Source organism: Amphiura filiformis, chromosome 8 (assembly GCF_039555335.1).
Source record: "Amphiura filiformis chromosome 8, Afil_fr2py, whole genome shotgun sequence".
Taxonomy (NCBI): domain Eukaryota; kingdom Metazoa; phylum Echinodermata; class Ophiuroidea; order Amphilepidida; family Amphiuridae; genus Amphiura; species Amphiura filiformis.
Window position 1 is genome coordinate 60741308 of NC_092635.1, and position 25368 is coordinate 60766675.

General features: G+C 38.2%; 1 protein-coding gene across 1 annotated transcript in view; it reads right to left on the reverse strand.

Annotated features, from left to right (window-relative positions):
* LOC140159315 (ATP-binding cassette sub-family C member 9-like) overlaps positions 1 to 25368 on the reverse strand; it is a 60701-nt gene that overhangs the window by 23112 nt on the left and 12221 nt on the right. Inside the window, exons 3-15 of the mRNA XM_072182742.1 lie at positions 22654 to 23288; positions 21532 to 21768; positions 18230 to 18421; positions 17352 to 17507; positions 16614 to 16769; positions 15223 to 15357; positions 14155 to 14317; positions 12743 to 12783; positions 11363 to 11641; positions 10605 to 10775; positions 4696 to 4774; positions 2967 to 3072; positions 781 to 879 (exon numbers count right to left, since the gene is read on the reverse strand). Of these exons, the coding sequence (XP_072038843.1) occupies positions 781 to 879; positions 2967 to 3072; positions 4696 to 4774; positions 10605 to 10775; positions 11363 to 11641; positions 12743 to 12783; positions 14155 to 14317; positions 15223 to 15357; positions 16614 to 16769; positions 17352 to 17507; positions 18230 to 18421; positions 21532 to 21768; positions 22654 to 23268 (2429 nt within the window). The 5' untranslated portion in view covers positions 23269 to 23288. The remainder of the gene's footprint in view (positions 1 to 780; positions 880 to 2966; positions 3073 to 4695; positions 4775 to 10604; positions 10776 to 11362; positions 11642 to 12742; positions 12784 to 14154; positions 14318 to 15222; positions 15358 to 16613; positions 16770 to 17351; positions 17508 to 18229; positions 18422 to 21531; positions 21769 to 22653; positions 23289 to 25368) is intronic.

Below are 25368 nucleotides of genomic sequence, written 5' to 3' on the forward strand. Positions count from 1 at the left end.
CATCATGCTAGGCCAATACCTCAGCTAGTCACCACTGTGCCAACTTTTCCTCATATAGCTCACTATCATGCTAGGCCATGCCAATACCTCAGCTAGTCACCACTGCGCCACACTCTTCCTCATATAGCTCACTATCATGCTAGGCCAATATCTCAGCTAGTCACCACTGCACCACACTCTTCCTCATATAGCTCACTATCATGCTAGGCCAATATCTCAGCTAGTCACCACTGCACCACACTCTTCCTCATATAGCTCACTATCATGTTAGGCCAATATCTCAGCTAGTCACCACTGTGCCATACTCTTTCTCAGGCCATCATGCTCGGCCAATATCTCAGCTAGTCACCACTGCACCACACTCTTCCTCATATAGCTCACTATCATGCTAGGCCAATATCTCAGCTAGTCACCACTGTGCCATACTCTTTCTCAGGCCATCATGCTCGGCCAATATCTCAGCTAGTCACCACTGCACCACACTCTTCCTCATATAGCTCACTATCATGCTAGGCCAATATCTCAGCTAGTCACCACTGCGCCACACCCTTCCTCATATAGCCCACTATCATGCTAGGCCAATATCTCAGCTAGTCACCACTGCGCCACACCCTTCCTCATATAGCCCACCATCATGCTAGGCCAATATCTCAGCTAGTCACCACTGCGCCACACTCTTCCTCATATAGCTCACTATCATGCTAGGCTAATACATCAGCTAGTCACCACTGCGCCGCACTCTTCCTCATATAGCTCACCATAGTAGAAATCATGGCTTACCTTTGTTGATTGTACTCATTGCCAAATAAAATGTTCTCCTTCAGAGTTGCATGGAGAAGCCATGCTTTCTGGGATCCAGAAGCAATCTTAGCCATTTGTCTAAAAAAAAAAAAATATGTAAACAATTAGTTTGTCACATATAATTTTTGTCACACTTGGCATAGATGGAGGCAAAGTATGATATTGAATGTTTCAACAAATATATTTGTCTATTAAGGGAAGGGGTATGAACGTTTGGACAGTATTTATTGTGGGACATTACATGTATGTAGTTACTCCATTTCCGGAGGTTCTGCGCTCGAGCGCAAAACCTCCAAAACCGGAGGTTCTGCATGATAACGTGCAGAAACTCCGCTTTTGGAGGTTTTGGCGCATGGACGACAGTGACTATTATTAGCCTATAGTTAATAAACCACCACAGCGTGCGCAAAACCTCCAAAATCGGAGTTTCTGCACCCGTCGCAAAACCTCCGATATTGGAGGTTTTGCGTATGAAAACTAACATTATAATAAATGTTTAAACATGCTTAACTTCATTACTTTTAGTATACGCAAAACCTCCAAAATCGGAGTTTTTAGCGCCGTCATAAAACCTCCGATATTGGAGTTTTAAGTATCAAAACTAATGTTATAATAAATGTTTAAACATGCTTAACTTCATTACTTTTAGTATACGCAAAACCTCCAAAATCGGAGTTTTTGCGCCCGTCGCATAAAACCTCCGATATTGGAGTTTTTGGCGTATCAAAACTAATATTATAATAAATGTTTAAACATGCTTAACTTCATTACTTTTTAGTATACGCAAAACCTCCAAAATCGGAGTTTTTTTACTGGCCGCATAAAACCTCCGATATTGGAGTTTTTATGTATCAAAACTAATGTTATAAAAATTGTTTAAACATGCTTAACTTCATTACTTTTAGTATACGCATAAAACCTCCAAAATCTGAGTTTTTAGCCTACGCATAAAACCTCCGATATTGGAGTTTTTATGTATCAAAACTAATATTATAATAAATGTTTAAACATGCTTAACTTCATTACTTTTAGTATACGCAAAACCTCCAAAATCGGAGTTTTTGCGCCCGTTATACGCAGAACCTCCGGTTTTGGAGGTTTTGCGCTCGGGCGAAGAACCTCCGGAAATGGAGTAACTTCATACCTCGACATTAGAGCACATCAGACATATCGAATTGCATTCTGAATACGAAGAATGTCCTTCTGATATCAAATAATTTTGATTTTTTGAAATTCGCAATTTAATACACATTTTATGGCAAATCATTAAAATTGATATTTTTGATATTTAACAGTACTAAAGTAAACGTTATAAATCTGATGATTTATACTTAAAGTGTATGTAGGTGGGATGAAAAGCCGACCATCAATTGAAAATTTTGACCTTTCGTATTGAATATATGGATTTTTTTTCCAAAAACACACACATAAAAAAGGTCTTTTGGGAAAAAAATCCATATCTTCAATATGAAAGGTCAAAATTTTCAATTGACCGTCGGCTTTTCCTCCCAGCTACATACACTTTAAGAATATATCATTAGATTTATATAATTTACTTGAGGACTGTTATATATCAAAATTTGAAAAATATCAAATTTTTATAATTTGTCATAAAATTTGTATTATATCGTAAATTCAAAAAATCAAAATTATTTGATATCAGAAAGACATGCCTCGTATTCAGAATGCAATTCGATAGGTCTGAGGTGCTGTCATGTTCCACAAAAAATACTGTCGAAACGCAATAAACGCTCATTCTAGATCCCTTAAGGCCAACACCTAATAATTGTTTGACTTTTACCACTACGCCGCTAAGTAGACCCATGTGAAAAGTGATATAGTTGATCTGTCTGGTCTATATTATGTGTGTTAAAGAAAGTAGACTAAGTATAGGACTTGAATAATTTGTGATGGCTCTGGGAAGACGTCACAAGACAATTCTCGAAATAAAATATATTGGTATTAATCTGCGCTGTTATAAGTCCCGCTGATTACAAGCTGATCGTGTCACAAACATCCCACCATATTCTTTGAGAATGCACACCATGCATTGAGGTCACAACCACAAGTGAGGTCATGACCCACTGGTGGGGATTGACCACTGGCTTGGGATGAATTTAAAGAAGTATGTATTACTTATTTGAATATAAAGAAGTATGTATTACTTATTCCATATGACATTTCCAGATAATGTAGTCATCTCTCCCATCATGGCCGACAGTAGCGATGATTTGCCTGAGCCTACAGGTCCAACGATCATCGTCAATTTACCTGAAAGACAAAATGAAATACTGGAATGTCAATTTATATGTAAAATTATGGTATACTAATAATTACATTGATAATATGTCACAAAATCTACTATTCGTGTGAGTTTGTTATCTCACTTATTCATTAGAATAAATAAATGACTGACTTTAGGCATTTATAAAGCGCCTCAGTTCCGTAATTAAATAGATATCAAAGTGCTTTACATCACAATTCCGCTGTAATTCTGCTACAATTACACTGCAATTCCGCTGCCACTAGCATATTTCACACCATTTGGTAGCCAACAATAACAGCACCAGTATGACACTACCCCCTAACTAGTGCTGTAATCGATTGTCGTAAGTATCGATAGTCGGAAAATACATAAACTTCCGACATGTCGAAACACTCAATGTCAGTATCGATACACAAACGACATGGCACACATGCTTAGATTATCTCAAATTGCGGATTTGCAATACCACTTTCGTTTGTTTGATGCATGATCCATGTAGTTTTAGCTGTTAGGCTTCAATACACTTGTTGTTAACTTGTTTCTGGAACTTACTGATAATAAAATTGGTAAACTCAAATCCGTGTTTCAAACTGCGTGAGTATCGATAATAGTATCGACATGTCGGATGTTTGCCTCCCGACATATCGATACCCAGAAAGCTTATCGATTACAGCACTACCCCTAACATCTACCCATTTCACACCCTATAACTCCTTCACTCCCAAGGAAAGTATATCCCTTCCCTCCCAAGGAAAGTATATCCCTTCCCTCCCAAGGAAAGTATATCCCTTCACTCCCTTCCTCCCAAGGAAAGTATATCCCTTCCCTCCCAAGGAAAGTATATCCCTTCCCTCCCAAGGAAAGTATATCCCTTCCCTCCCAAGGAAAGTATACCTCTTCCCTCCCAAGGAAAGTATATCCCTTCCCTCCCAAGGAAAGTATATCCCTTCCCTACCAAGGAAAGTATATCCCTTCCCTCCCAAACAATGTTTACCGCCTTCACTCCCAAACAAAGTCTGTTTCCTTACCTCCCAAACAAAGTCTGCATCTCCCCTCCTAAACAAAATCTGCCCCCTTCCCTCTCACACAAAGTCTATCCCCTTTCCCTCCATAACAGTGTGGATATTTTTCTCTGCTGTATCTGCCTAGATGCATGTTATGTTTATGTTGTAAAATAATGTTTAAAATGTTCAAGCCTCTTACCCTGCAAAAATAATGTTTTTAAACATTATTTTGTGTTACGAACTTGTTTTACTTTATGTCAAAATTTATGTTAGAATGTTTTGCAGTCATTTGTCAAAAATGTGTTTGAATGTTTATTAAAACATTTTAGACAATTACAAAGCCAGATATTTATACCTTTTTTCTTGGTTTGTTCACCAATTCATAATTTTTTACATTCATTTATTGGCTACTTTATTATTCTTTCTTTCTACTAGACATTGGTTCGCTTCAAGTTCAGTTGTGACGTCAATGCTTTTTAGCAATTGCACCGCAAGCGTGCCAACAAACAGCACTTGTACGCATGCGTGAACGCTCCATGCGATTAACATTACGTGTGCGATACATACAAACATACATCACTACTGAACTTGATCAAAATTATAAAAGTATCAAAGAATACTTACCGGCTGGAATTTTCAAATCGATATCCGAAATAATTGGTAGATGTGAATCAATATCCCATGTAAAAGACGCTCCAGTAAGCTGAAAATGAAGGCGGCAAAAAAATATATATTAAATAGTATGAACCCTCCAAGTTTGCAGGCTTTTTGAAATGTTTTAGGATCGTTTTTAATCATCAAATTATAATCAAAAGATATCGCAATTTTGGATCTTAGGCCATGAGAATCATAAGACCATCTCAAGCTTATTCTGACTAAGTTTGAGTTGAAAAAAAGACGAAAACAGAACCGCATTCTGCATTTGATTTTAACCCCCTGGATACTACTAGTCATCCAACAGCAATTCTGATTGGTTGATAACTTGAAATGCTCATTTCAATTGCCAATTATAACTAGGCTTTAAACTATTTATGGTCAAACTTGCATTTGCAGATGGTTTTATTAACACCCTCCTTGATTGGTTCAAAATTGTTTTTCCTACCCTTCACAATAAAACTCCATTTCGCAGCATATTCATGCTTAAAACCCTGTTTTCTTCCCATCTTTGGTTCCAATCAACAGATAGTTCTCATGGGGTTAAAATCTTCACAAGCTTTGAGACATTTGTTTTTTGCTTTATAGAGTAATAAAATAACTGTTAAATTGTGCCTGCTTGATTAATCAGTGTGATATGCAGATTTGCTTTGATCACTACAGACAGATTCTGCCTCTTTACTTTAGGATCAATATGCTTCTCAAATAAAAATTCAGTAGCTGCTATGTAGTCTGCTTGTACAGTGGTGCAGCGGTCTTTAGACTTCAAACTCATAATCGCAAGGTAGCTCTAGGTTGTGGGTTTGAATCCCTGTGGTATCAAAGTGTGTGCATGTGGCAATGCTCTTCATCCCTTGCCTCTCCTACCCAGGTGTACAAATGGATAGCGGCTTTATTCATTGTCAGACAGACTCGCTGTAAAGGTGCAACGATCACCCGCAGCAACATTACATGGAGGAGTCTGGTCCAATCGCTTTGAAAGAGAAATGGGTACTCAAGCCTGTGCACACACAGGTTTGTCTATTTTAAATTTAAATTGGATGCATAAAAAAATGGGAAAAGTGACACATTGTAACTTGATAACAACAAAATCCAACAAATTATTCAAGGACATCAAATGAAAGCAGCATGATCCTTTGGCTAAATAAAAATTTGTGTACGTAAAGGCGTATTTATCTGAAGAAAAGTAATTAAAGACCACGCAAACGTAAAACCTTTTTTTTTAGCAGCTAAAAATTGAACATGCTGGTGGTGCAAATGAGGATTGCATTGAAATAATAATTACAGCTCAGTGCACTTTTAGAAACAAAGCAGGCACGATACGTGTTGCAATGATTGCAGTACATTCTGAAAGTATTATAGTTATGGTGTGTGCAATGTGCGTAAGTTTGTGTACACTGGTGCTGGGGGTTCTGTTACAGAGTACATGCACAAGGTATGATAAAATAAAATAAAATAATATTTACAATATAATTAAACATTTGTACAGAGACTACAATAGGCAAAAATAAAAATGAAAATTGATTAAATTACATGACTTGATGAGAACATTAAGATTTAGACTGACCAATTGACAAAGACTTATGGTTTGAATGGATGTGAGCATCTAAGATGTTCCAAAGATTAGATGCTCAGACAGAATTAGTTTCATACTTTGGAATAGCAAGAGTATTTGAGTAATGCCCTCTAGTATTGTGGTTGTGAACAGAATGAGTAAAAGAAAACTGAGCAAAGATATCAGGTGCAATACCAATCAGGCATTTTAAAACCATAATGAGAGTATATTTTTCGAAGGCTTAGAGCCAGAACTGTCTATTTCCAAAATCCCATCCTACTATAATTCACCAGAATCTGTCTGTTTGTTTGTGTGTTTGTGTGTCTGTCCGCCTCTTTTCTCGGAGACTGGGGTCGCGCGTTCCTCAAACTTGGTGGGTGGGTGCAGCTTGGTATGAGGAAGAACAAGTTTATATTGGTTGGTGGGTCAAGGTCACCCAAGGTCATCCAGGGGTCAAATTAGTAACAACTGTTTTTCTCGGAGACTGGGGGTCGCACGTTGTTCAAACTTGACGGGTGGGTGCGTCTTGACCCGGGACAGAACAAGTTTGTATTGGTTAGTGGGTCAAGGTCACCAGAGGTCAAATTAGTAAAAACTGTCATATGGGCATGAAACTTGGTGGGTAGGTGCATCTTGACCTAGGACGGAACAAGTTTGTATTGATTAGTGGGTCAAGGTCACCTAGGGGTCATCTGAGGTCAAATTAGTAAAAACTGTTTTCCGCCTATTTTCTTGGAGACTAGGGGTCGCACGTTCCTCAAACTTGGTGGATGGGTGCATCTGGACCTCAGACAGAACAAGTTTGTTTCAGTTAGTGGGCCAAGATCACCCGAGGTCATCCAGGGGTCATCTGAGGTCAAATGAGTAAAAACTATCGTATGGGCATGAAACTTGGTGGGTACAGTCAACTTTTAGAGTCAAATTTTTGGACGGTCATTTTGGTGTCATCCAGGGTCACCCAGGGGTCATCTGAGGTCAAATTAGTAAAAAATGTCATATGCGCATGAAACTTGGTGGGTACAGTCAACTTTTAGAATCAAATTTTTGGACGGTCATTTTGGGGTCATCTAAGGTCAACTTACTAAAAACTGTCGTATGGGCATGAAACGTGGTGGGTACAGTCAACATTTAGAGCCAAATTTTGGAAGGTCATTTCAAGGTCACAAGGGGTCATCTGAGGTCAAATTAGTAAAAACTGTCCTATGGGCATAACACTTGGTGAGTACAGTCACCATCAGCCAGGTAATCGCGACAGCCGAGAACCGCCAAATACGGGTAACCGCCTAGTGTTACTAATTTCAGCAACAAATGATGGTTAATTCTGCCCTCCATAATAAAATGCAAGTGACTTTGTAGTATATGCATGGTCATTTGCATATAACTAATTGTTTAAACACACAAGTGACCATGCATATACACCAAAGTCACTTGCATTTATTATGGAGGGCAGGTTTAACCATCCATTTGTTGCTGAAATGAGTAAGCTTTCATTTGGTGAATGTCTGCATTCTGGATATGAGGCTGATTAGTGATTTGTTGATGTTGATGGCAGTATTATTCTTCTTGTCTTTTGGCAAAAGAAGGGTGTTTCTGGGTATTGCTTTTTGTGCTGCAGGAGCATTATATCAGTATTCCTACTCCAAGCAGAGGGGTTTAATAGAGAAAAAATGTGTTGAAAAGGATTTGTTGTAAAATGACAGTGAATTTCATATTGAATACCTGCATGACAACAGAAATGTGTTATATCAGATACTTATTCATAAGTTTAATGAACAGCTAACTTCACACTCACAGAATAAATACAATGAAATATTTAGAGGTATGACTCAAGCATCAGTTGTTTTTGGTATTGTGAAATATCTAAACATTGTGTTTTGGAACCGAGGAATATCCTGAGGGGCACAGCCCCGAGGGATATTCCGAGGTCCAAAGCACAATGTTTAGATATTTCACAATACCCGAAAAATAACTGATGCAAAGTCATTAATCTCATTCATAACCGTTACTTTACAGTTTTTTAATTCAATTTTCTTCTTTTAATTTGAAAACAGAACACAATTTTAACTTTATCTGTCATTTTCCCTGTAAAAAAATCGAATAGCCCATTAAGGAAATACTGGTAGCGACCAATCACACTAGCACGCAATCATGCGATGTCCAAATACGGCGGTCCGCATAAATTGTTCGAACGCGTAACACGTCACGTAACGTGGTCATTGTAGAGCGTACTTTTAGCTACGTCATGAGACGCGGTCATTATACTTTTTCAATGACCTGCATTTGCGTCCGCATATTTAAAAGTTATTATCAGTGATTGGATGGCCCTTGCTGCGTATATTAATGAGGTTATGAATTTATATCAATGAGGTGGAATTCAGACATGCCAACTTTGAAATCCAGTTTTCCGTACTCAGACAACCAAAAAGATGTATTTTGCACCCCAAAGTGTATTTTTGTTAATTTGTACGTATACCTTTTCTACAAATCACACATTGTTCATCTTGCGCTGTAAATGTCTTTTCTGTTCTTCACAATAAAACTCCATTTCGCAGCATATTCATGCTTAAAACACTGTTTTCTTCCAGGTTTCTTCCCATCTTTGGCTGCCATTATTTATATTTTTTATGTCACACGTGCACACACAAATGGACAATCAACCACACCACACATTTAAATCATGCTTCATAGCAAGCATAAATACTGGTAGCGCTAACAACGAAGCTGTCGAACGCTTTTAAGACTAGTGTGCCGATTGGATGGCAAGGCCAAATTTATACATTGTTCACAGATAGCCACCAATCAAATGACAGCTACATTACCGTGCAGTTGTCGTCTATTCAAGGGTCAACTAAGTGAGGTCAATGATTAGTCTATTATTGCAGTCGCTTTATTTTTGTATATTTTAATTGCAGCAGCAGGTGCAAGAACCATATTTTGTAAAAGAAATCCATACGCCTGTATATTGCCGTCATTTCCGTACAAAATATGGCAACCTGTACTAGTTGGCATGTCTGGGAATGAAATATTATTTATCTTTAGCCTTTAGTGCTGTCATGAGGGTAACACTAAAAATTGTTCGTAATTTGTTTTATGAATGTGAGCACTTAAAACATACCTGGTCAGGGCTTACGACCTGGTAAAAAGTAAATATGAAAGATAAGAATCAAAGGAAAGAAATAATCAATTCAAGCATATACTTTAAAATTAACTAAGAGGGTGCTTTAAAAGTTTACTATGAGGTACGTGTGTGTGAATAAGGACTTGCCAATGTCATGCACAGGAGTGAACTTGATCCAAATAATCACAAAAGTGTTCGTAAAACCATAATTTGTGTTGTGTGATCTTTTTAAGAATGACAATGTAAAAATTATTGTATTTTGAGACCCAGTGTATCTATCGCCTGATATAACATGGTAAATATCTTCATTTTTAAGTTGAAAAACTTGGCCTTTTTTCTATTTGTTGTTCCACTTAAATAATGGTATCTGTGTTATATTATACAAATATTGACTGCTATGAGGGGCATGGTTAAAATTATAGGCCCAAGGTGATCTCAAAACCATGCTATGACCCGAGGCGCACATAGCATGGTTTGAGATCACCGCGGGCCTATAATGTTAACCATGACCCGAATAAAACAGTCAATATTTGTTTTATATACCTCATTAATATAGATTTTTGTTATCTGATTGGTTAAAAGGCCTAGATTTTATTGTTCATAGGCCATGGTAAAATTTACAAATAAAGTTTTTCGTTATGAACCATCACATCACCGTGGCAGGCAGCGCGTTGGCGCGGTGTGCGTAATGCTGAACACGCCATCGCGCAGAGAGTTTGATCGGGGACCTTACATCGAAGATGTGACAATGACTATGCCCGGGAATAGTCTTTTAAAAGACTATTGCCCAGGGAATAGTTCAGTTTTTACGTAATTCTTAAAAAGGAGGGCATAGCTAATCCAATGACTGCACTTTTAACCAATCAGATGACAGGAATCTATATATGAGGTATATAACAGGTGATATATACACAGCTGGGTGTCAAAACAATAATTTTAAAAACTGCAAAGTGGTCCCGCTTACCCTCCTTCCAGAATTTTCTTTCTGGGACAAATGCTTTCTGGGACAAATGCATGCTGCAATTTTAGTGCCAAATGGGGTTAACTTGGGTTTTAAATGACCAAAAGGAAGATGAACAAATTGTGGTCCATTTTGTCCCGATAATTTGAGCCGGGGCAAAACTCACCCTTCTGCTCACTGGTTGGTACACCACCAGTAATAAATCGACCAATACAAATAACAATAAGCATCCACTTTGCACTTACTTTGACGGCCGTGTCGCTGGCTAGTGCAGGACTGATGGGTCTGTCTTTGGGAGTACTAGAGAATGTTCCATATGCATTGGTATCATCAGGATCTTCATGGTCTAGTAGTCTGGCTCTGTCAGAGCTCTTTGGCATCCTGTGTTTGGGCTGTTTGATCAATACATCCGATACCTGGAATAAAGCATACAAATCATGGAATAAAGTACTAATACATTATGAGTTAACAATGGGTGGTCCAGTCCATATACATTCATACAACCAGTACTAGCTATGTGCCCTTTAAGGAAATAGATTTGGATCACCATGATCTCTGTCTATGATGAAATTTTATTAGATTCGCCGTCGAGCCATGATTAGAGGAGGAAATAGGAAAAGTGATCCCGCCCGGGAATTGATCCCAGTACCTCTGGTTTACGAGACCAGCGCATTAACCACTTGGCCACGGAAGCTTCATGATTAGGCAGACTGGGAACTCAACCTATAAGCAGGCACTCAACCCTACCTCCTTCGTGCAAGTCATCCCATAATGACTAGGGCTTGACAAGCGTAAATAGATCGAGCCATCCTCACTGTAGAGGAACATAACATTTTTGTGCTTTATGTACTTTCTGATATTATATGTGCCATACAGTTTGTTATATTTTTATTATTATTGTAAATTGCATATTAAATCAGCTTTTAGCTGCAACTATGTTTTAATAAGCCATGATTAATAATAATTCCAACTCTTTTGTAAATCACCCCTAAATAATACTAACCAGGCTACCATTAATATCTACATTGACTGGACCATGGGCTTTTTTCGTGCCACTACCACCCCATTCTGGCTTCTGACGTCCATCCTCTCTTTCCTCAATCTCTGGAGCAGCAAAGAATGCGCGCAGACGTTTGATACTGATATAACCATTGATTTGGAATGTGATGACCTGAGGTAACACCGTCAATGGAAATGACAGCTGGTTGAAGATGTTCAGGGCTGCAAATGTTATATCAGGGGTCAATGCTTTGCCAGTCAGGACTGGGTATGTGCTGTAAGCCTGTGGGAATAATAGAGTAAACAAATAGAGATATATGATTGCAAATTATATTGCTGGAGTATACAAAGGCATCCATTACCAGGATTTGAACCTGGGACCCCTGAGTACCTATTAACCTTACACAGAGTTAATTCTTAAATCAAATAGTTTTATCATGGAAGAGGACTGTAAAAGTAGCAATTTTCATGCCACATTTAATGTTACACTTTTCTTGTCCTAAGCAGCTACCATGGAAATAACAAAGCAAAATATCTTCCCTTTGTGTATTGCCATAGGTCTATTCTCTTGGTCGGGCTGACATCACAAAGAGGAAATAGCCTTGTAAATCCTCTGCAGTTCTCCTTTCTCGAGCTGGTTGCTATGCACGCGCTTGTGCAAAGGGGACGAAGGGGACAATGTTCCCGGATGTCCGACCGAGTGAATATATGTAAGTAAGCTTAGAATCACAAATTTATAAAACTAGTAAAACATTTCACAACAATAATTGATAAAACACAAACAATTAATCACACTTAATATCCAAATTTCTTCTATACAGGTTTTCATGTGGATTAACTTTTCCTGATGAATATCTACAATCAACGAAATTACTAGTTGGTACACCTTGACAATATGTTGCAACTCTTCATTGCTGCCCTGATAATTCAGTGAAATTAGTATAACTATGTTTGATGAGAAGTACAAACCTTCTCCTTTCCCTTCCCTCCCCCATTCCCCCTCAATCAATGTTGGGGAGACTGGAGAGCCCAATGGAAAAAGTGCTTTCATCAATATTGAACTGGGGGAGAGGGGTGGCGATTTACATTTAGTATGCCAGAGTGTGCCAACATTAATTTTGTTGACTGTAGAAACAAATGAGATTATTTCAGTTATATTAAATGAGCGATGTGTTAACTTGAAAAGGAAATATTATTGAATATTAACATGTAGATATCCGGATCTCATTATCCTAACATGTCAACATCACAAAATCATCTAGAAAACAGCACTAGTTTCTATAGTTTCAAAAAAGTGTCAAAACAGTTAGTACTGCCATCTGGGCATATCCAACACAAAGAGTGCCTAAAGTTAGAATAGTCTCAAACCCAGCAGCACACTTACCACTAATGTGACCAAAATAGGTATGACACCTCCGAGTACATCTGCAATGAAAATAAAACTCATGACATGACAATGGTCCGAAGCAGGATTTGAACCAGCAACACTGTGTTACATATGCAGTGATCTAGCCAACTGAGCTTTTCAGGTGCTTACATCGGAGCTGATCCCAATTAACATCAAGGCTCCAGTTATCAGCAAACAGATACAATCCCATGATACACATGTAAACTAATATAGGGTCCACAACTTAAGTTCCCCCAAAATACTTTTTTTAAATAAATTCATAACCTCATTAATATACGCAGCAAGTGCGATCCAATCACAGATAATAACTTTTAAATACGCGGATGCAAATGCAGGTCATTGAAAAAGTATAATGATCGCATCTCGTGACGTAGCTAAAAGTACGCTCTACAATGACCGTGTTACGTGACATGTTACGCGTGCGAACGCTGGCCACCGTATTTGGACATCGCATGATTGCGTGCTAGTGTGATTGGTCGCTAGCAGTATTTCATTAATGGGCTATTTGATTTTTTACAGGGAAAACGACTGATAAAGTTAAAATTGTGTTCTGTTTTCAAATTAAAAGAAGAAAATGTGACGTAAATTGAATTTAAAAAAGTGAAAAGTGACGGTTATGAATGAGGTTAATGACTTTGCATCAGTTATTTTGAGGGTATTGTGAAATATCTAAACATTGTGCTTTGGACCTCGGTATATCCCTCGGGGCTGTGCCCCTCGGGATATTCATCGGTTCCAAAGCACAATGTTTAGATATTTCACAATACCCTCAAAACAACTGATGCGCAGTCATTAACCTCTAAACGAAAAATGTTTGACGAAATGCAAACATAAAAAAAAGGCATGGGTAGCCTTATTCCTTTTACACATATAGATCAAATTATAGCATCACATGTCATTGTGTTCAGTTACAATGTTTCATTATGTAAAAAAAGAGACTGTTTTAAACAACGTTAAAAGTTGCATCTGAGTCCATAGGAGTGAACTCTCAAACCCTCAAACAATACGGTAGGCCAGGTCTATTCATGTGTTTGTTAAAAGAAAACCTGACTGCTATGGACTCGGGTGCAACTTTTAAAACAGCCTCCTTTCATACACAATTAATCATTGTGACTGAACACAATGATGTGTGACGCTATAAATTGGTCCACATGTGTATAACAACCAGGGTTATACATACCTTTTACATTTTTACATTTTGTATAATATTTTTGACTTATATCAATGCACTTCCACGTTTATTATTTCCATCACAATGCATGAATCCAAAATTGACCCATTCCTTTTCGAGAAAGTATGTGCCACTCATATTGTTAATTAAGTAATTCCATCAAATTTCAAATTGTCTTCTTGTATGGAGAAATCTGAAGGAGATACAATGCACTTACATAGACAACACCTGAAGCCAGCTTGTTTCATCTTGGTAATAATTTCTCTATTCCTTGCCTCTTTGATGTCGTTACCAAATATATCCTCCCAACCATAGAGTTTGATGAGCTTGATCCCGCCTAACATCTCATTGGTCTGCTTGAGGCGGGTATCGGAAGTAGCCTGAAAAAAAGGGGAAATTAAACATTTTAAAGTTTAAATTCCAAATTCCACACACTTCAGTAATACTTAGGAATGACTGCCAGCACCCCAAAAGGTTAAATTAGGTTCAGATTTTAGGGTTAGCATTATATTTGGGTTAGTGACCACTTGTGACGTTGCTCACAACTTATTATACAAACTGGAACCTTATTTGTTCCTGATTGACAAACTAATTTTGAATAGACATTTTCAATCAAATTTGAATCCATTGACTGGACAATGGGCTTTTTTTGTGCCACTACCACCCCAAGTTCATGTTCTTTAAGCAAGTTCACTACTTATATTTTATTTCATTATTTTAATTTCTCTATCCTAGGGCAGGACAGTGTCAGGAGTACCGGAGACAGTAACTATCAAGAGTATCAGGAACACTTTCAGGAGAACCGAGGACAGTGTCAGGAGTACTGGGGACACTGTCAGAAGTACCAAGGACAGTGTCAGGAGAAATGAGGACAGTGTCAGGAGTACTGGGGGCACTGTCAGAAGTACCAAGGACAGCCTCTGGAGAACCGAGGACACTGTTAGGAGTATAGGGGACACTGTCAGGCGTACCAAGGACAGTGTCAGGAGAAATGAGGACAGTGTCATGAGTACTGGGACACTGTCATGCATATTGTGAACAATGTCAGGAGTGACAGGGACACTGTCTGAAGTACATGTGACACTGTCTGGAGTACAGGAGACACTGTCAGGAGTACCGGGGATACTGTCAACAGTACCAAGGTCAATGTCAGAAGCCAACATTTGATATTTGTGGCTCTTGAGCCACAGTAGCTCTTTCTTAGGAGTACTGGGGACACTGTCAGGAGTACCAAGGACAGTGTCAGGAGAAATCAGGACAGTGTCTTTCAGTTTATTCCTCTTACCATTATTCTTTTCTGGAATTGTGATTGTTTTTTTGCAATTAATGCTTGAATTGGTATTGCAAGAAAGAATACCACAGCCCCAATGAGTGCTGCCACTCCCATCTCTGTGTACAAAACATACAGATAGCCTATAATCTGAAAAACAATAGAGAATGAACAAAAATTATATTGAAAGCAATTATATATGCAGGGATGTAAGTAGGCCTGACGAAAAAATCTGGGAACACATCTGGAAAAAGTGTGTGAATATGGGCTAAAAAGCACCAAAACTGGCTTGACAAAAAATTCCAGATTAAATAACACAAATCCTCACATTGTGAGTGCTTTCTTGTTCTTTTAAGACTAGGGAATATACTCACCTGGTATGGCCTAAATACAAATTTGCATCCTCTCCCGGGATGCAGAACCTCCATTAAGTACCTAATATGATCCCTATCATAAATAAGAAGGGCACCCCCGGCATGCCAGAGGCCCCACAATGCACCTCCGTGCCCAGCCTACTTCCTCTTCTCTCTAATGGAGACCTACAGATAAGGCCAGTATATTTTTTCTCCTGGCGTAGGCTTTCATAAAACGGGGTTTATAGCATTTAATTTTAAATCTAATGCTAGGCAGGGCCTCCTATTTGTTTAAGTGTCATGTTCAGCTCGTTTGAGGGTTAATTTCCCGTTAATTTTGTGGAATTAGGAGGTTTTTTGGTCACCTTCTTTAAGGATCATATTAGGTACTTAATGGAGGTTCTGCATCCCGGGAGAGGATGCAAATTTGTATTTAGGCCATACCAGGTGAGTATATTCCTAGTCTGTAAGGAACACTTGGATCCCTGTAACTGCGATGTCGCACATTAGAAGGGGGACATCGCGGCGAAGTGCTTTCCAAGATATAGATTAAAATAGACAGAAAAAATAGGGAAAATAATAAGGAATTTGGGATGTTTTTTCACTAAAATATGAATGCCTTGATCAATTTTAGCAAATGAGGTATCATTTGAAAGCTTGCAAAATGCTTTCAAAGCGCCGGCATCCACCACTCAAAATATTGGACCTGCCTGTCGTCTATCACACAGTAGAGGATAGTCAAAATAAAAATTTCTATCGTTTATTCTCTAAGTTGAATGTACCATATCTAAAAAGTTTTGCCTGCTTTCCAGACCACTTATATATACCATTTTTCACCCTGATGTGGCAGTGACGTCAGCGCCTATTTCATTAGGCGCACTTAAATTGCTGGTGTACACACACACACGCTTACAGACGCCGCATAGATGTGTGCGCGAAACAGGTGCTTCAACGCGTTAACATCACTGTCACATCAGGGTGAAAAAATTGTATATTGGCAAGTCACAGGGATCAATGTGACCCTTGACCTAAAAATACATGTTTCATCCTTACCAAATATGGCGTAGACCATGTGAAATGGAACCAGTTCATAGCTGCCATGAGACTTTGAGCATCCACTGACATATGATTGGTGATCTGTCCCATGTTCATTGACCCACCAGACATACTCCAACCGGACAAACGTAGAGTTTTGTTATACACGGCAGCCTACATGATATTGATGAACAAAATAAACTTAATCAGCAATATAGACAAAGAAAATACAAAAATGATGAAGTCTGGTAGATTGAATGCAATTTTGAGCTCTCGACCCATTCAGGGTTACAAGAAGCATTCAAAATAATTTGAATCCACACTATCCCAAACTAGCGTGAGACAACCTCATTTTACCTGTGATGGTTGTGCGGGGTCTCTGGACGCAAAACATACATTTCACATACTTAACCTACCAAAAATACTCATATTGTATATGAAGGTCATTCATCTTATTCCGAATGCAAAGTGGTGTGTCTCTTTTACAGGAAAACTTTTCTAACTAGTGTATTCTCTGTCAAGTACCTTGAGGTGTTGTGTAAGATGCTAAATGTGGTTTTATTGTTGTTGTTATCTGGTCAAGGGAGGTTGGATTGTACTAACTGTTAACAACAAGAAAAACTTGACTGCTCAGTGTCAGAAGTGGGTAAGTGCAATAGCTGCCCAGTGAACATTTGGCACTAATTTACACACAGTATATTGTACTCATCTACACAGTCTACACTTATTTGACCAGTTAAACTTTGCCACTCTTACCTGAATTGCTGCCTTTAAGTGTGCTCCCGCTAAAAACATTACATAGTTGAAGGATTGGTTGAAAACCGCCTTCAAGAAAGACGTAATGAACAGAAGCGCCACCAACACAAATCCATTCTTGAAAAAAATTTCTCCTGTTACATATTGGCCAGTGGTCTGAAATGTCCAAAAAGTGGAAAGTTAATTGCTACTTTACACATTTTGTAATACAAAATATAAACACTAGGATCCACAACAAGCTCATCCATCAGTGTGCAGTTCTTTAACCCCAATACATTTGCACATTCATTGAATGACCTTTGAAAATGTGGGTACAAAAACTCATTCTCTGCAACTTGAGGTCAAATTTTGCACTATGATTTTTTAATTGAGGTTATTGAACAATGCCATTGGGATGAGGCCATTGTGGTCCACAGTGAAAGTACTGATGTGGATGAAAGACGATGGAGGATGGAAGAAGAATGCCAGGAGGTATCACTTTTATTTGAGTCCTTGGGCTAGTCCAGTGATGGCAGTAGTCAAGTGCCTACACTTCCAGTGACCATCTCAAAAATACAGTGGCTGCCCTTTCCATCTTTTAATACGTGGGACTCATAACATTGTTGATTGATATAGAATGGCATATAAAAATACGCAGCTGGGCGCATATATGTAAACTGCACTTTGCATATTGTGCGCCTTATGCACTCTATTGTGAACTTGTGTGGATGGAAGTTGGAACTTTAATGACTCGCACAGTAACAAAAAACCAAATAATTCTCACCTTACAAGCTGATCATATTGTATATATGGTCTGCATATTTAAAACTTTCCCAGTTCTTGCACATATCTATTGCAGAGGTGATAGACAACTGACCACAGTGCCGATGTAAGCTTACCTGAACATCTTCTGGGTTCCCATAATTCATTTCAGTCACATAGAGTAAAGCCTGCGCTAGGATGACAGGAATGACAAATGATATTGTGTCCACACACAGCTTGAGGAGTCCTCCTAAGAGTATGCTGGTGCGGTATGATTTAAACATGACCCGATATAGACTCAATGGTTTGCCTGCCTTTGCACTCCGCTCCTGTCAAGGGGTCAAAAGGTTAACAGAAAATTTAAACAATTTACTTAACATTCTTCTTTTTTTTACTTTCATGCATAAGTTTCGTCCAGGGAAGATTGTTTGGAGGTAATGGTATACTACTATTGTCAGTGACTTTTTCACAAAATAAAAACTTCAGTTCATGTTCGAAATGTTTTTTTGAAAACTTGCTTTGTTACGTCGTGTTAAACCATTTCTTAATATTCATACTTTAAATGTTCTTTATAAAAGTATGGTTCAACCTCACTTTAATTATTGTAGCTTAGCATGGTATGGTCGTTTTAAAGGAGATTGTCATAAACTCGATGTAATACAAAAGCGATGTGCACGAGTGATCTTAGGTGTTAACTACTACACTCCGTCTGATTATATGTTTCAAGAGCCAAGGTGGTTACGGCTATCAGATCGTAATGATTATTTTAAAGCTCTAATGGTTTATAAATGTCTTAATGGTATTGCTCCAAAGTATTTAAATAATATGTTCAATTATGTGTGTGACAATCACGATCGTGTTACGAGGCAAGCTGCAGCTGGTTTGCTAGCTCTTCCACCCATTGTTCAAGGAACTGACATTGAGTCTTTTAAGTTGTGGAATAATATTGATCCGCCTATTAGAAATGCTGTCAATGTTCAGTCGTTTAAGATAATGTATAAATGTAGCCATCTGAAGTAGATTGCATATTCACATGATTTGATGTTTTTTAAAAGTTGTATATACCTATAATTATATGAAATTACGTGCCATAATTGTTTGTATATCTTTTGTGTTTTCATGTATAATTACTATATTTTATATGAGTGTCTTTTAATATTGTTGTAACTTTGTATATTGCAGGGCCCCAGTTAGAACAGCTTTAAGCTGATTAGGGCATACATGTACCCTGGGTAAAGATAATAAATAATAAATAATACATAACAGAAATTAGAATTCTGTGTACTGTACTTATACATGTATAGACAGGGTTTTATGCCCGTCATTTTAGACAGAAGTTCACTCCTGGGACAGGCAAAGTTAATGCCTTTGACAGATTTGCAAAACACAGCCATAGCAACACATTTGAACTCTTTGAAGTCTGGTAAATGTTTCAAAGGTCCAATTAGGAAGGGCAATTTTATTCAAATGACAGGCAAACCTGAATTTCTAGCTAAGACACTGTATATGGATCAAATCCATACAGAAATACAAAACTTTTGAATAGGGTTGGTAATTCAGGTGGAAAAAATATTGGAAAATATCAATATTTCTTGATTTATGTACAATGTTGTTATCTGACATTGCACCTGTCTATTAAATGTTTGTCTACCCTTAGAATATTTTTCCTGAAGATTTTCATCCTCTGATGTCCTGCCTGCTTTGACTAGAGGCAACTACATCATGAACATGCTATTTAGAAGATGTGACAGCTGTTGTTATCATAAAAACTTTATTTTAAACTTGACTTGTACATTGTACTTTTAAAGGTCCGTGACCCGATCGACAGCATCATCCCCCCGATATTTTTCATTGTTGATGAGGTTTTGGTATCACATGATAGATACTATTTTTCTCATTACTATCCTGAAATTTGACGCTCCAAGTCGATGTATTTCCGGAGAAATCATGAATCACAGCGGTTTTTACAGGTATACCAGTTTGTAAATACTAAAACTTCGTCGGAATTGTGGGAACGGAATTATTGCGAATCATCAGTCTCCTGATGGTTTCGCGTCATACACATTCTGTGAAAAAAGCGAACCGCACTAACTGCTGAGGAGACGGTACGCCGTATATAATTATACATTTCCAAGATGGACGAGGTGGGCGATTTAGCTCAATCGACTAGCGCGTTGTGTTTTACCCGAAAGGTACCCGGTTCAAAATCCGGTATCTGAAGCTTTTTTTCCTCTCCATTTTTAACCCAAACTTTTTTATATTCATTTGAAATGTACATAATGAAAAGAGAAATATATTTTGTTTCCTTTTTTTCTGAAATGGAACGAAAAAAACAAATATTTTCCGCTCAATACGGGCCGGGCATTGTACAGCATTGTCGTCATCTGAACGGGAATTGTTGTTGTTGCTTGATGCCCATAATGCAATTCACGTATACCAAGGTATTGGATTGCAAATTTGGCTATTTATTCACATTTACGCTGAAAATGCTCTCGTTTTCTCACAAAGTAGCATAAAGGGGCAATATTTGATATTATTATGTAATTTTAAAGACAATCCATATCCAAAACCAATAGGGTTACCCCCCTTTAAAAGTGGTAATGTTTGTGTGTGTAATATTTTGTGCTTTGCCAATTTAGAACTTCTTTGCTTGTTTTTTAACTCACGATTTTGAAGGTTTCATACATACATTGTAGATCCATACACCCCTTATGTAAGACATGATCTTAATCTTCCACACAGGGAGTGTGAATTTCAAATGGAGTTTCCTGACTGGGCGACTCCTTTTGAAACCTTCACCCCAGTGTGGGAGATTAAGGTCATGTCCAGGGTGTATGGATTTCAAGTTTTAGCCAAATATGTCATAAACCAGAGACATTGTAGATCCATACACACCCTCTATGTAAGACATGATCTTAATCTTCCACACAGGGAGTGTGAATTTCAAATGGAGTTACCTGACTGGGTGACTGCTTTTGAAATCTACACCCCCAGTTTGGTCAGTTTAAAAGGTCAGATTGAAAACAAAATATTGAAAATACTGATGCTTTTCATTTAAATGCTTATCACTCATACCATCCCCCATTTTTATACTTTGGTAGGTAAATACTATCCTACATGAACATGTATTTCAAAATGTAATTAACCATTTCCCAGACTGTGAATCCAAATTATCTATCCTCATAATGTTACTAAATGAAAAGTAAACGTTTGTGATTTACATGTAGCATGCGCTTCATCACCTTGGACAGGCAGCCACTGGGATAAATCAAAATCATTTTGATTCAACAATGATTCTACAAAATTGTAGCTCCTCTCAGCACTTAGATTACATTCATAACCTCATTAATAAACATGATAAATGCGATCCAATTATTTTTTATTTATTTGCCAAAACGCAAAATGCCCCACATTCCAGATACAATTACCCCTGACTCACCTGTTCATACTCCATATTATCCGAAAATACCTTTCGTTGGTAATTGGCACTTTGCTCCTCTGTTAGCACGCCCAAATCCTTGATCTCTAGAGGGCGCCTATAACCGACATAGAATATAAAATTCAGCCACCAGTAGCTGACGTATGAGAGAAAGTTTGCATAATCTTGCTTAAAGTGCATGTTGTCTTTCTTGAGGTCCTCTGGGAAGGCTTTTTCTGTGGTACAACAGCCGCATACCTGCAATAGGGGAAAAAAGGCGCAGTGATTTATAGTGCGCTACGCACAGGCACAACGTCTAGACGTTGATCCACAAGCCTCAGCACACTTTACAGGAAACCAAAGCCAGTCCACAGATCAACATTTGTCAATGAATACTGTATTGTTTGTAGTAATCACCCTCTAATAAACACCTTCCTGCGATTTTTCAATGAAAAAGTGACAGAAATGCAAATATTTCCATGCCATATTGATGCGAGTAAGTTTAAAACTTGCATCAGTGCTGGCCACCATGATTGCTAAATTGCATGAAGAGGTGCTTTATGGGATTTACCCAGTGACCAAAGCAAAAACCTTTTTTACTGTAAAAAATTGATAACTCTGCAAACAGTTCTAATTCCATGAGATGTTGGTCCGGAGAGCTTATGTTTGGATGCTATTCAGCAATATGTGGCAATAACAGTAATACAAACATTTGCAACCCTATTTTCGGGTCCTCCGGTGGTAAAATTTCCAAACGGTGTGCCAAAAATTGCTTCCCACCCCCGGCCTGCCAAAAATATTTCCCCCCTAAGCCTTTTTGCTTGCTTACTTGCTTAGGTCAACTTATCTAGTCGAACTGAAAGCCTTTTCAAAGTGTTTTATTTAAGAGGCGCCCTATGAATGTGTGCCAAAAATCACTTGCCCCCCTCTTGACTTGCCAAAATTCACTTGCCCCCCTCTTCACTTGCCCAAAATTGCTTGGGCCCCCCTCTCCTCTCGGCTGGCCCAAAATTCCTTTCCCCAATTTAACAATTCTCCAGGGCTCATTCCCCCATTGTTGTGTTACAATAAAGGGGTATGGTTGGGATTAGTGTGGACTCTAGTTACAGTTTAGTTTTAGGGTTAAGCATGTAATATCCTTACCTTAATACGTATTACATGTAGAGCCAGTAGTATAAACACACTATACAAAACAATAGCAGCTATATTCACATCAAATCGCAAGATTTCAAGACCAATCTCGTCATCTAAATACATATTAAGAAAGCGTACAATCTCCACAGCTAATGCAGTCACCCAATACAGGAAGAGGAGCCATATCATACTGGAAACATCCCACAATTCCATCTGATTATAATAAATCAATGCAAGCAACCCAGCTATCACCGCCGTGCATGCTGGGATGTATAACTGCGGCTGCGTTGGATAATCCACATGAACGTCAATATCGGTTAAGATTCCTTCGCCAACCGAACAAATGAGGAGCAACAAGAGGAGAACGTATGTTAGCCAAAAGAGCGTATGACCAGGATACCGCAACAGGTAAGTGTGTTTAATCTTCCGAAGACGAGTGCAACATCCGTAGACAACCAATACCAGTGATGCGAGAAAGGTGAAGATGATATGCGGAACGGTGTAAATGAGGTTCGTAAAGCAGTCGTTTTCAAGAGTGCCGTTTACTGTCCAATCAAAGTTGTCCAAGGAATGGGTGGAGTTCACACCGCAGAACCAATCAAATGACTCGATTGAAAACGTCATGATTGCTGTCAGTGTTTTACCTGTCCAAAGAAAAGTGAAACAAAATGTATTGAAATTTTTACACTGAAAATCACACTAACCACTGAAATAGTTCCCCCTGGGCCTTGTGGGAAAAAAAAGAGGATACCTTTTAACATCAAATGAAGGAGTACATGTAACCCATGCAAATAACCATTGTCCAACCACACAGCATTGTCCAACCACACAGTGAAAAAATGGACTGAAACGCCTCTGAAATGGATTTAATCACACTGAAATGAGCTGGTCTGGTCTGTTCAATTGTTATGGAAATTAGTGCCCTGCATCATTGCTCATTATAGCAGACAATAGCCTCTTAACATGCTTAATACTAGTTAGTACATGTATCTACCACTAAAAAATGTCATTTTCAGTATACAAATTTTATTATGAAAATTGCTAATTCCTCACATTTCTAGTTTTAACCAGTTGATTTTCAACCAGAAAGTTAAGTAAGACAATTGATTTAAACCGTTTCACTGCTCTGTAAGACCCCCTGTTAAGCGGTACGCCATCAGCTCCCAATCCTTTTCACTGACAAATCTTTCAATGTTGCAAAAACCACCTACGTAAATCAGAGTATTATTTTTAATAACAATTTCTTGCAGCAAAGATATCATGGCATACATGTACTTGTATTTTAACAGCAACATTTACTCAAATTCAGCAAGGTACATGACATTTAAAATTATATAAATATGAATTTGTTTTATCAATATTTACTATAGCAATTATATAAATAATGAAGAAGACAATAACTTCAATTCAAACTGTATTTCATGATACATGCATATGGCATGGAAATCTTTGCATTTTGGGGAATTTTTCATTAAAAATTGGAGAGGGATGTTTATTAGAGATGGAGTGTTTAATAGTGAATACACACAATATGGTATGTAATTTTAAACATATCCTTTTCATTTGTTTTTTCATTTCAGATTTTTTATACCTCGATAAATGGCTCGATATCACGGACATTTGAATAAAATTGAAATGAAACCTTATAACATGATGAAATATTTAACCCTATGTAATATGATATTTTATTTGTACTGTTTGAATGGTTGAAATCCAATCATGATAAATTGATATTAATTAATAATAAACTTAGTTACAATATAGAGCAGAGGTGACTTTGGTCTGTTATCATCCCACATCAGTCACAGTTGGCCTACATCAAGTTTTTGCTTGTTGCTTTATTCCATCAAAATTTAAGGTCAGTGAATCAGCAGATTTTTTGTTGAGAATTTTAACTTAGAAGACTATATCCATGGAAGAAATAGCAGAACACATGTAGACCGGGTAAGCTGTGTACGAAGCATGACATGAACTACTTGCCGAGATAATTTTGTCACATCTCAGTTGAAAGGTAGGTATTCGTTGCTCTATGTGTATAATCAAATGCAGTAAACCTTTGACGAGCGCGACTACCGTACGGCGCACAGTTCATTCATAAATTTCCACTTGGCAACAGCAGATTGCCTCAGCAGCCAATCAGAGACAAATGCGTCCAACGCAGTAAATACATGATGTATACTTAAAATACGCGCTCGTCAAAGGTTTACTGAATTTGATTATAGTTTACTAAATGGTACCGCAAGCCCGCAGCCATGTCAGTAGTTTGGGGAGGGCAAATTAAGGGGCTGTACAATAATTATGAGTCCCCCCGGTTAAACTTTCCGAACAGCCCACCAAAATCACTTGCCCCCCCCTCTGCCTGCCAAAAAATCGCTTGCACCCCCCACGGCCCACCAAAAATCTTTGCCCCCCCCTTTACACATGAAAATATTTTGGATCCCAATATGTTGCGAGTGCAGCGAGCTTGAAAACTTGCATATATTAAAGCGTTTTCCATACTGTTTTCCTAAGCCATTTTAGAGCGTTTTATTTAAAAGGTGCCCCATGAATGTGTGCCAAAATTGCTTGCCCCCCCCCCCCTTTCGGCTCGCCAAAATTGTTTGCCCCCCCCCAATTTAACCCTCCCCATAGGGCTCATAATTGTGCACAGCCCCTAATGAGAAAGTCAATGGACCTTTTTTTGTTTGAATTTTGAAAAAGTTTTCTTTTTGGAGGTGCCATACA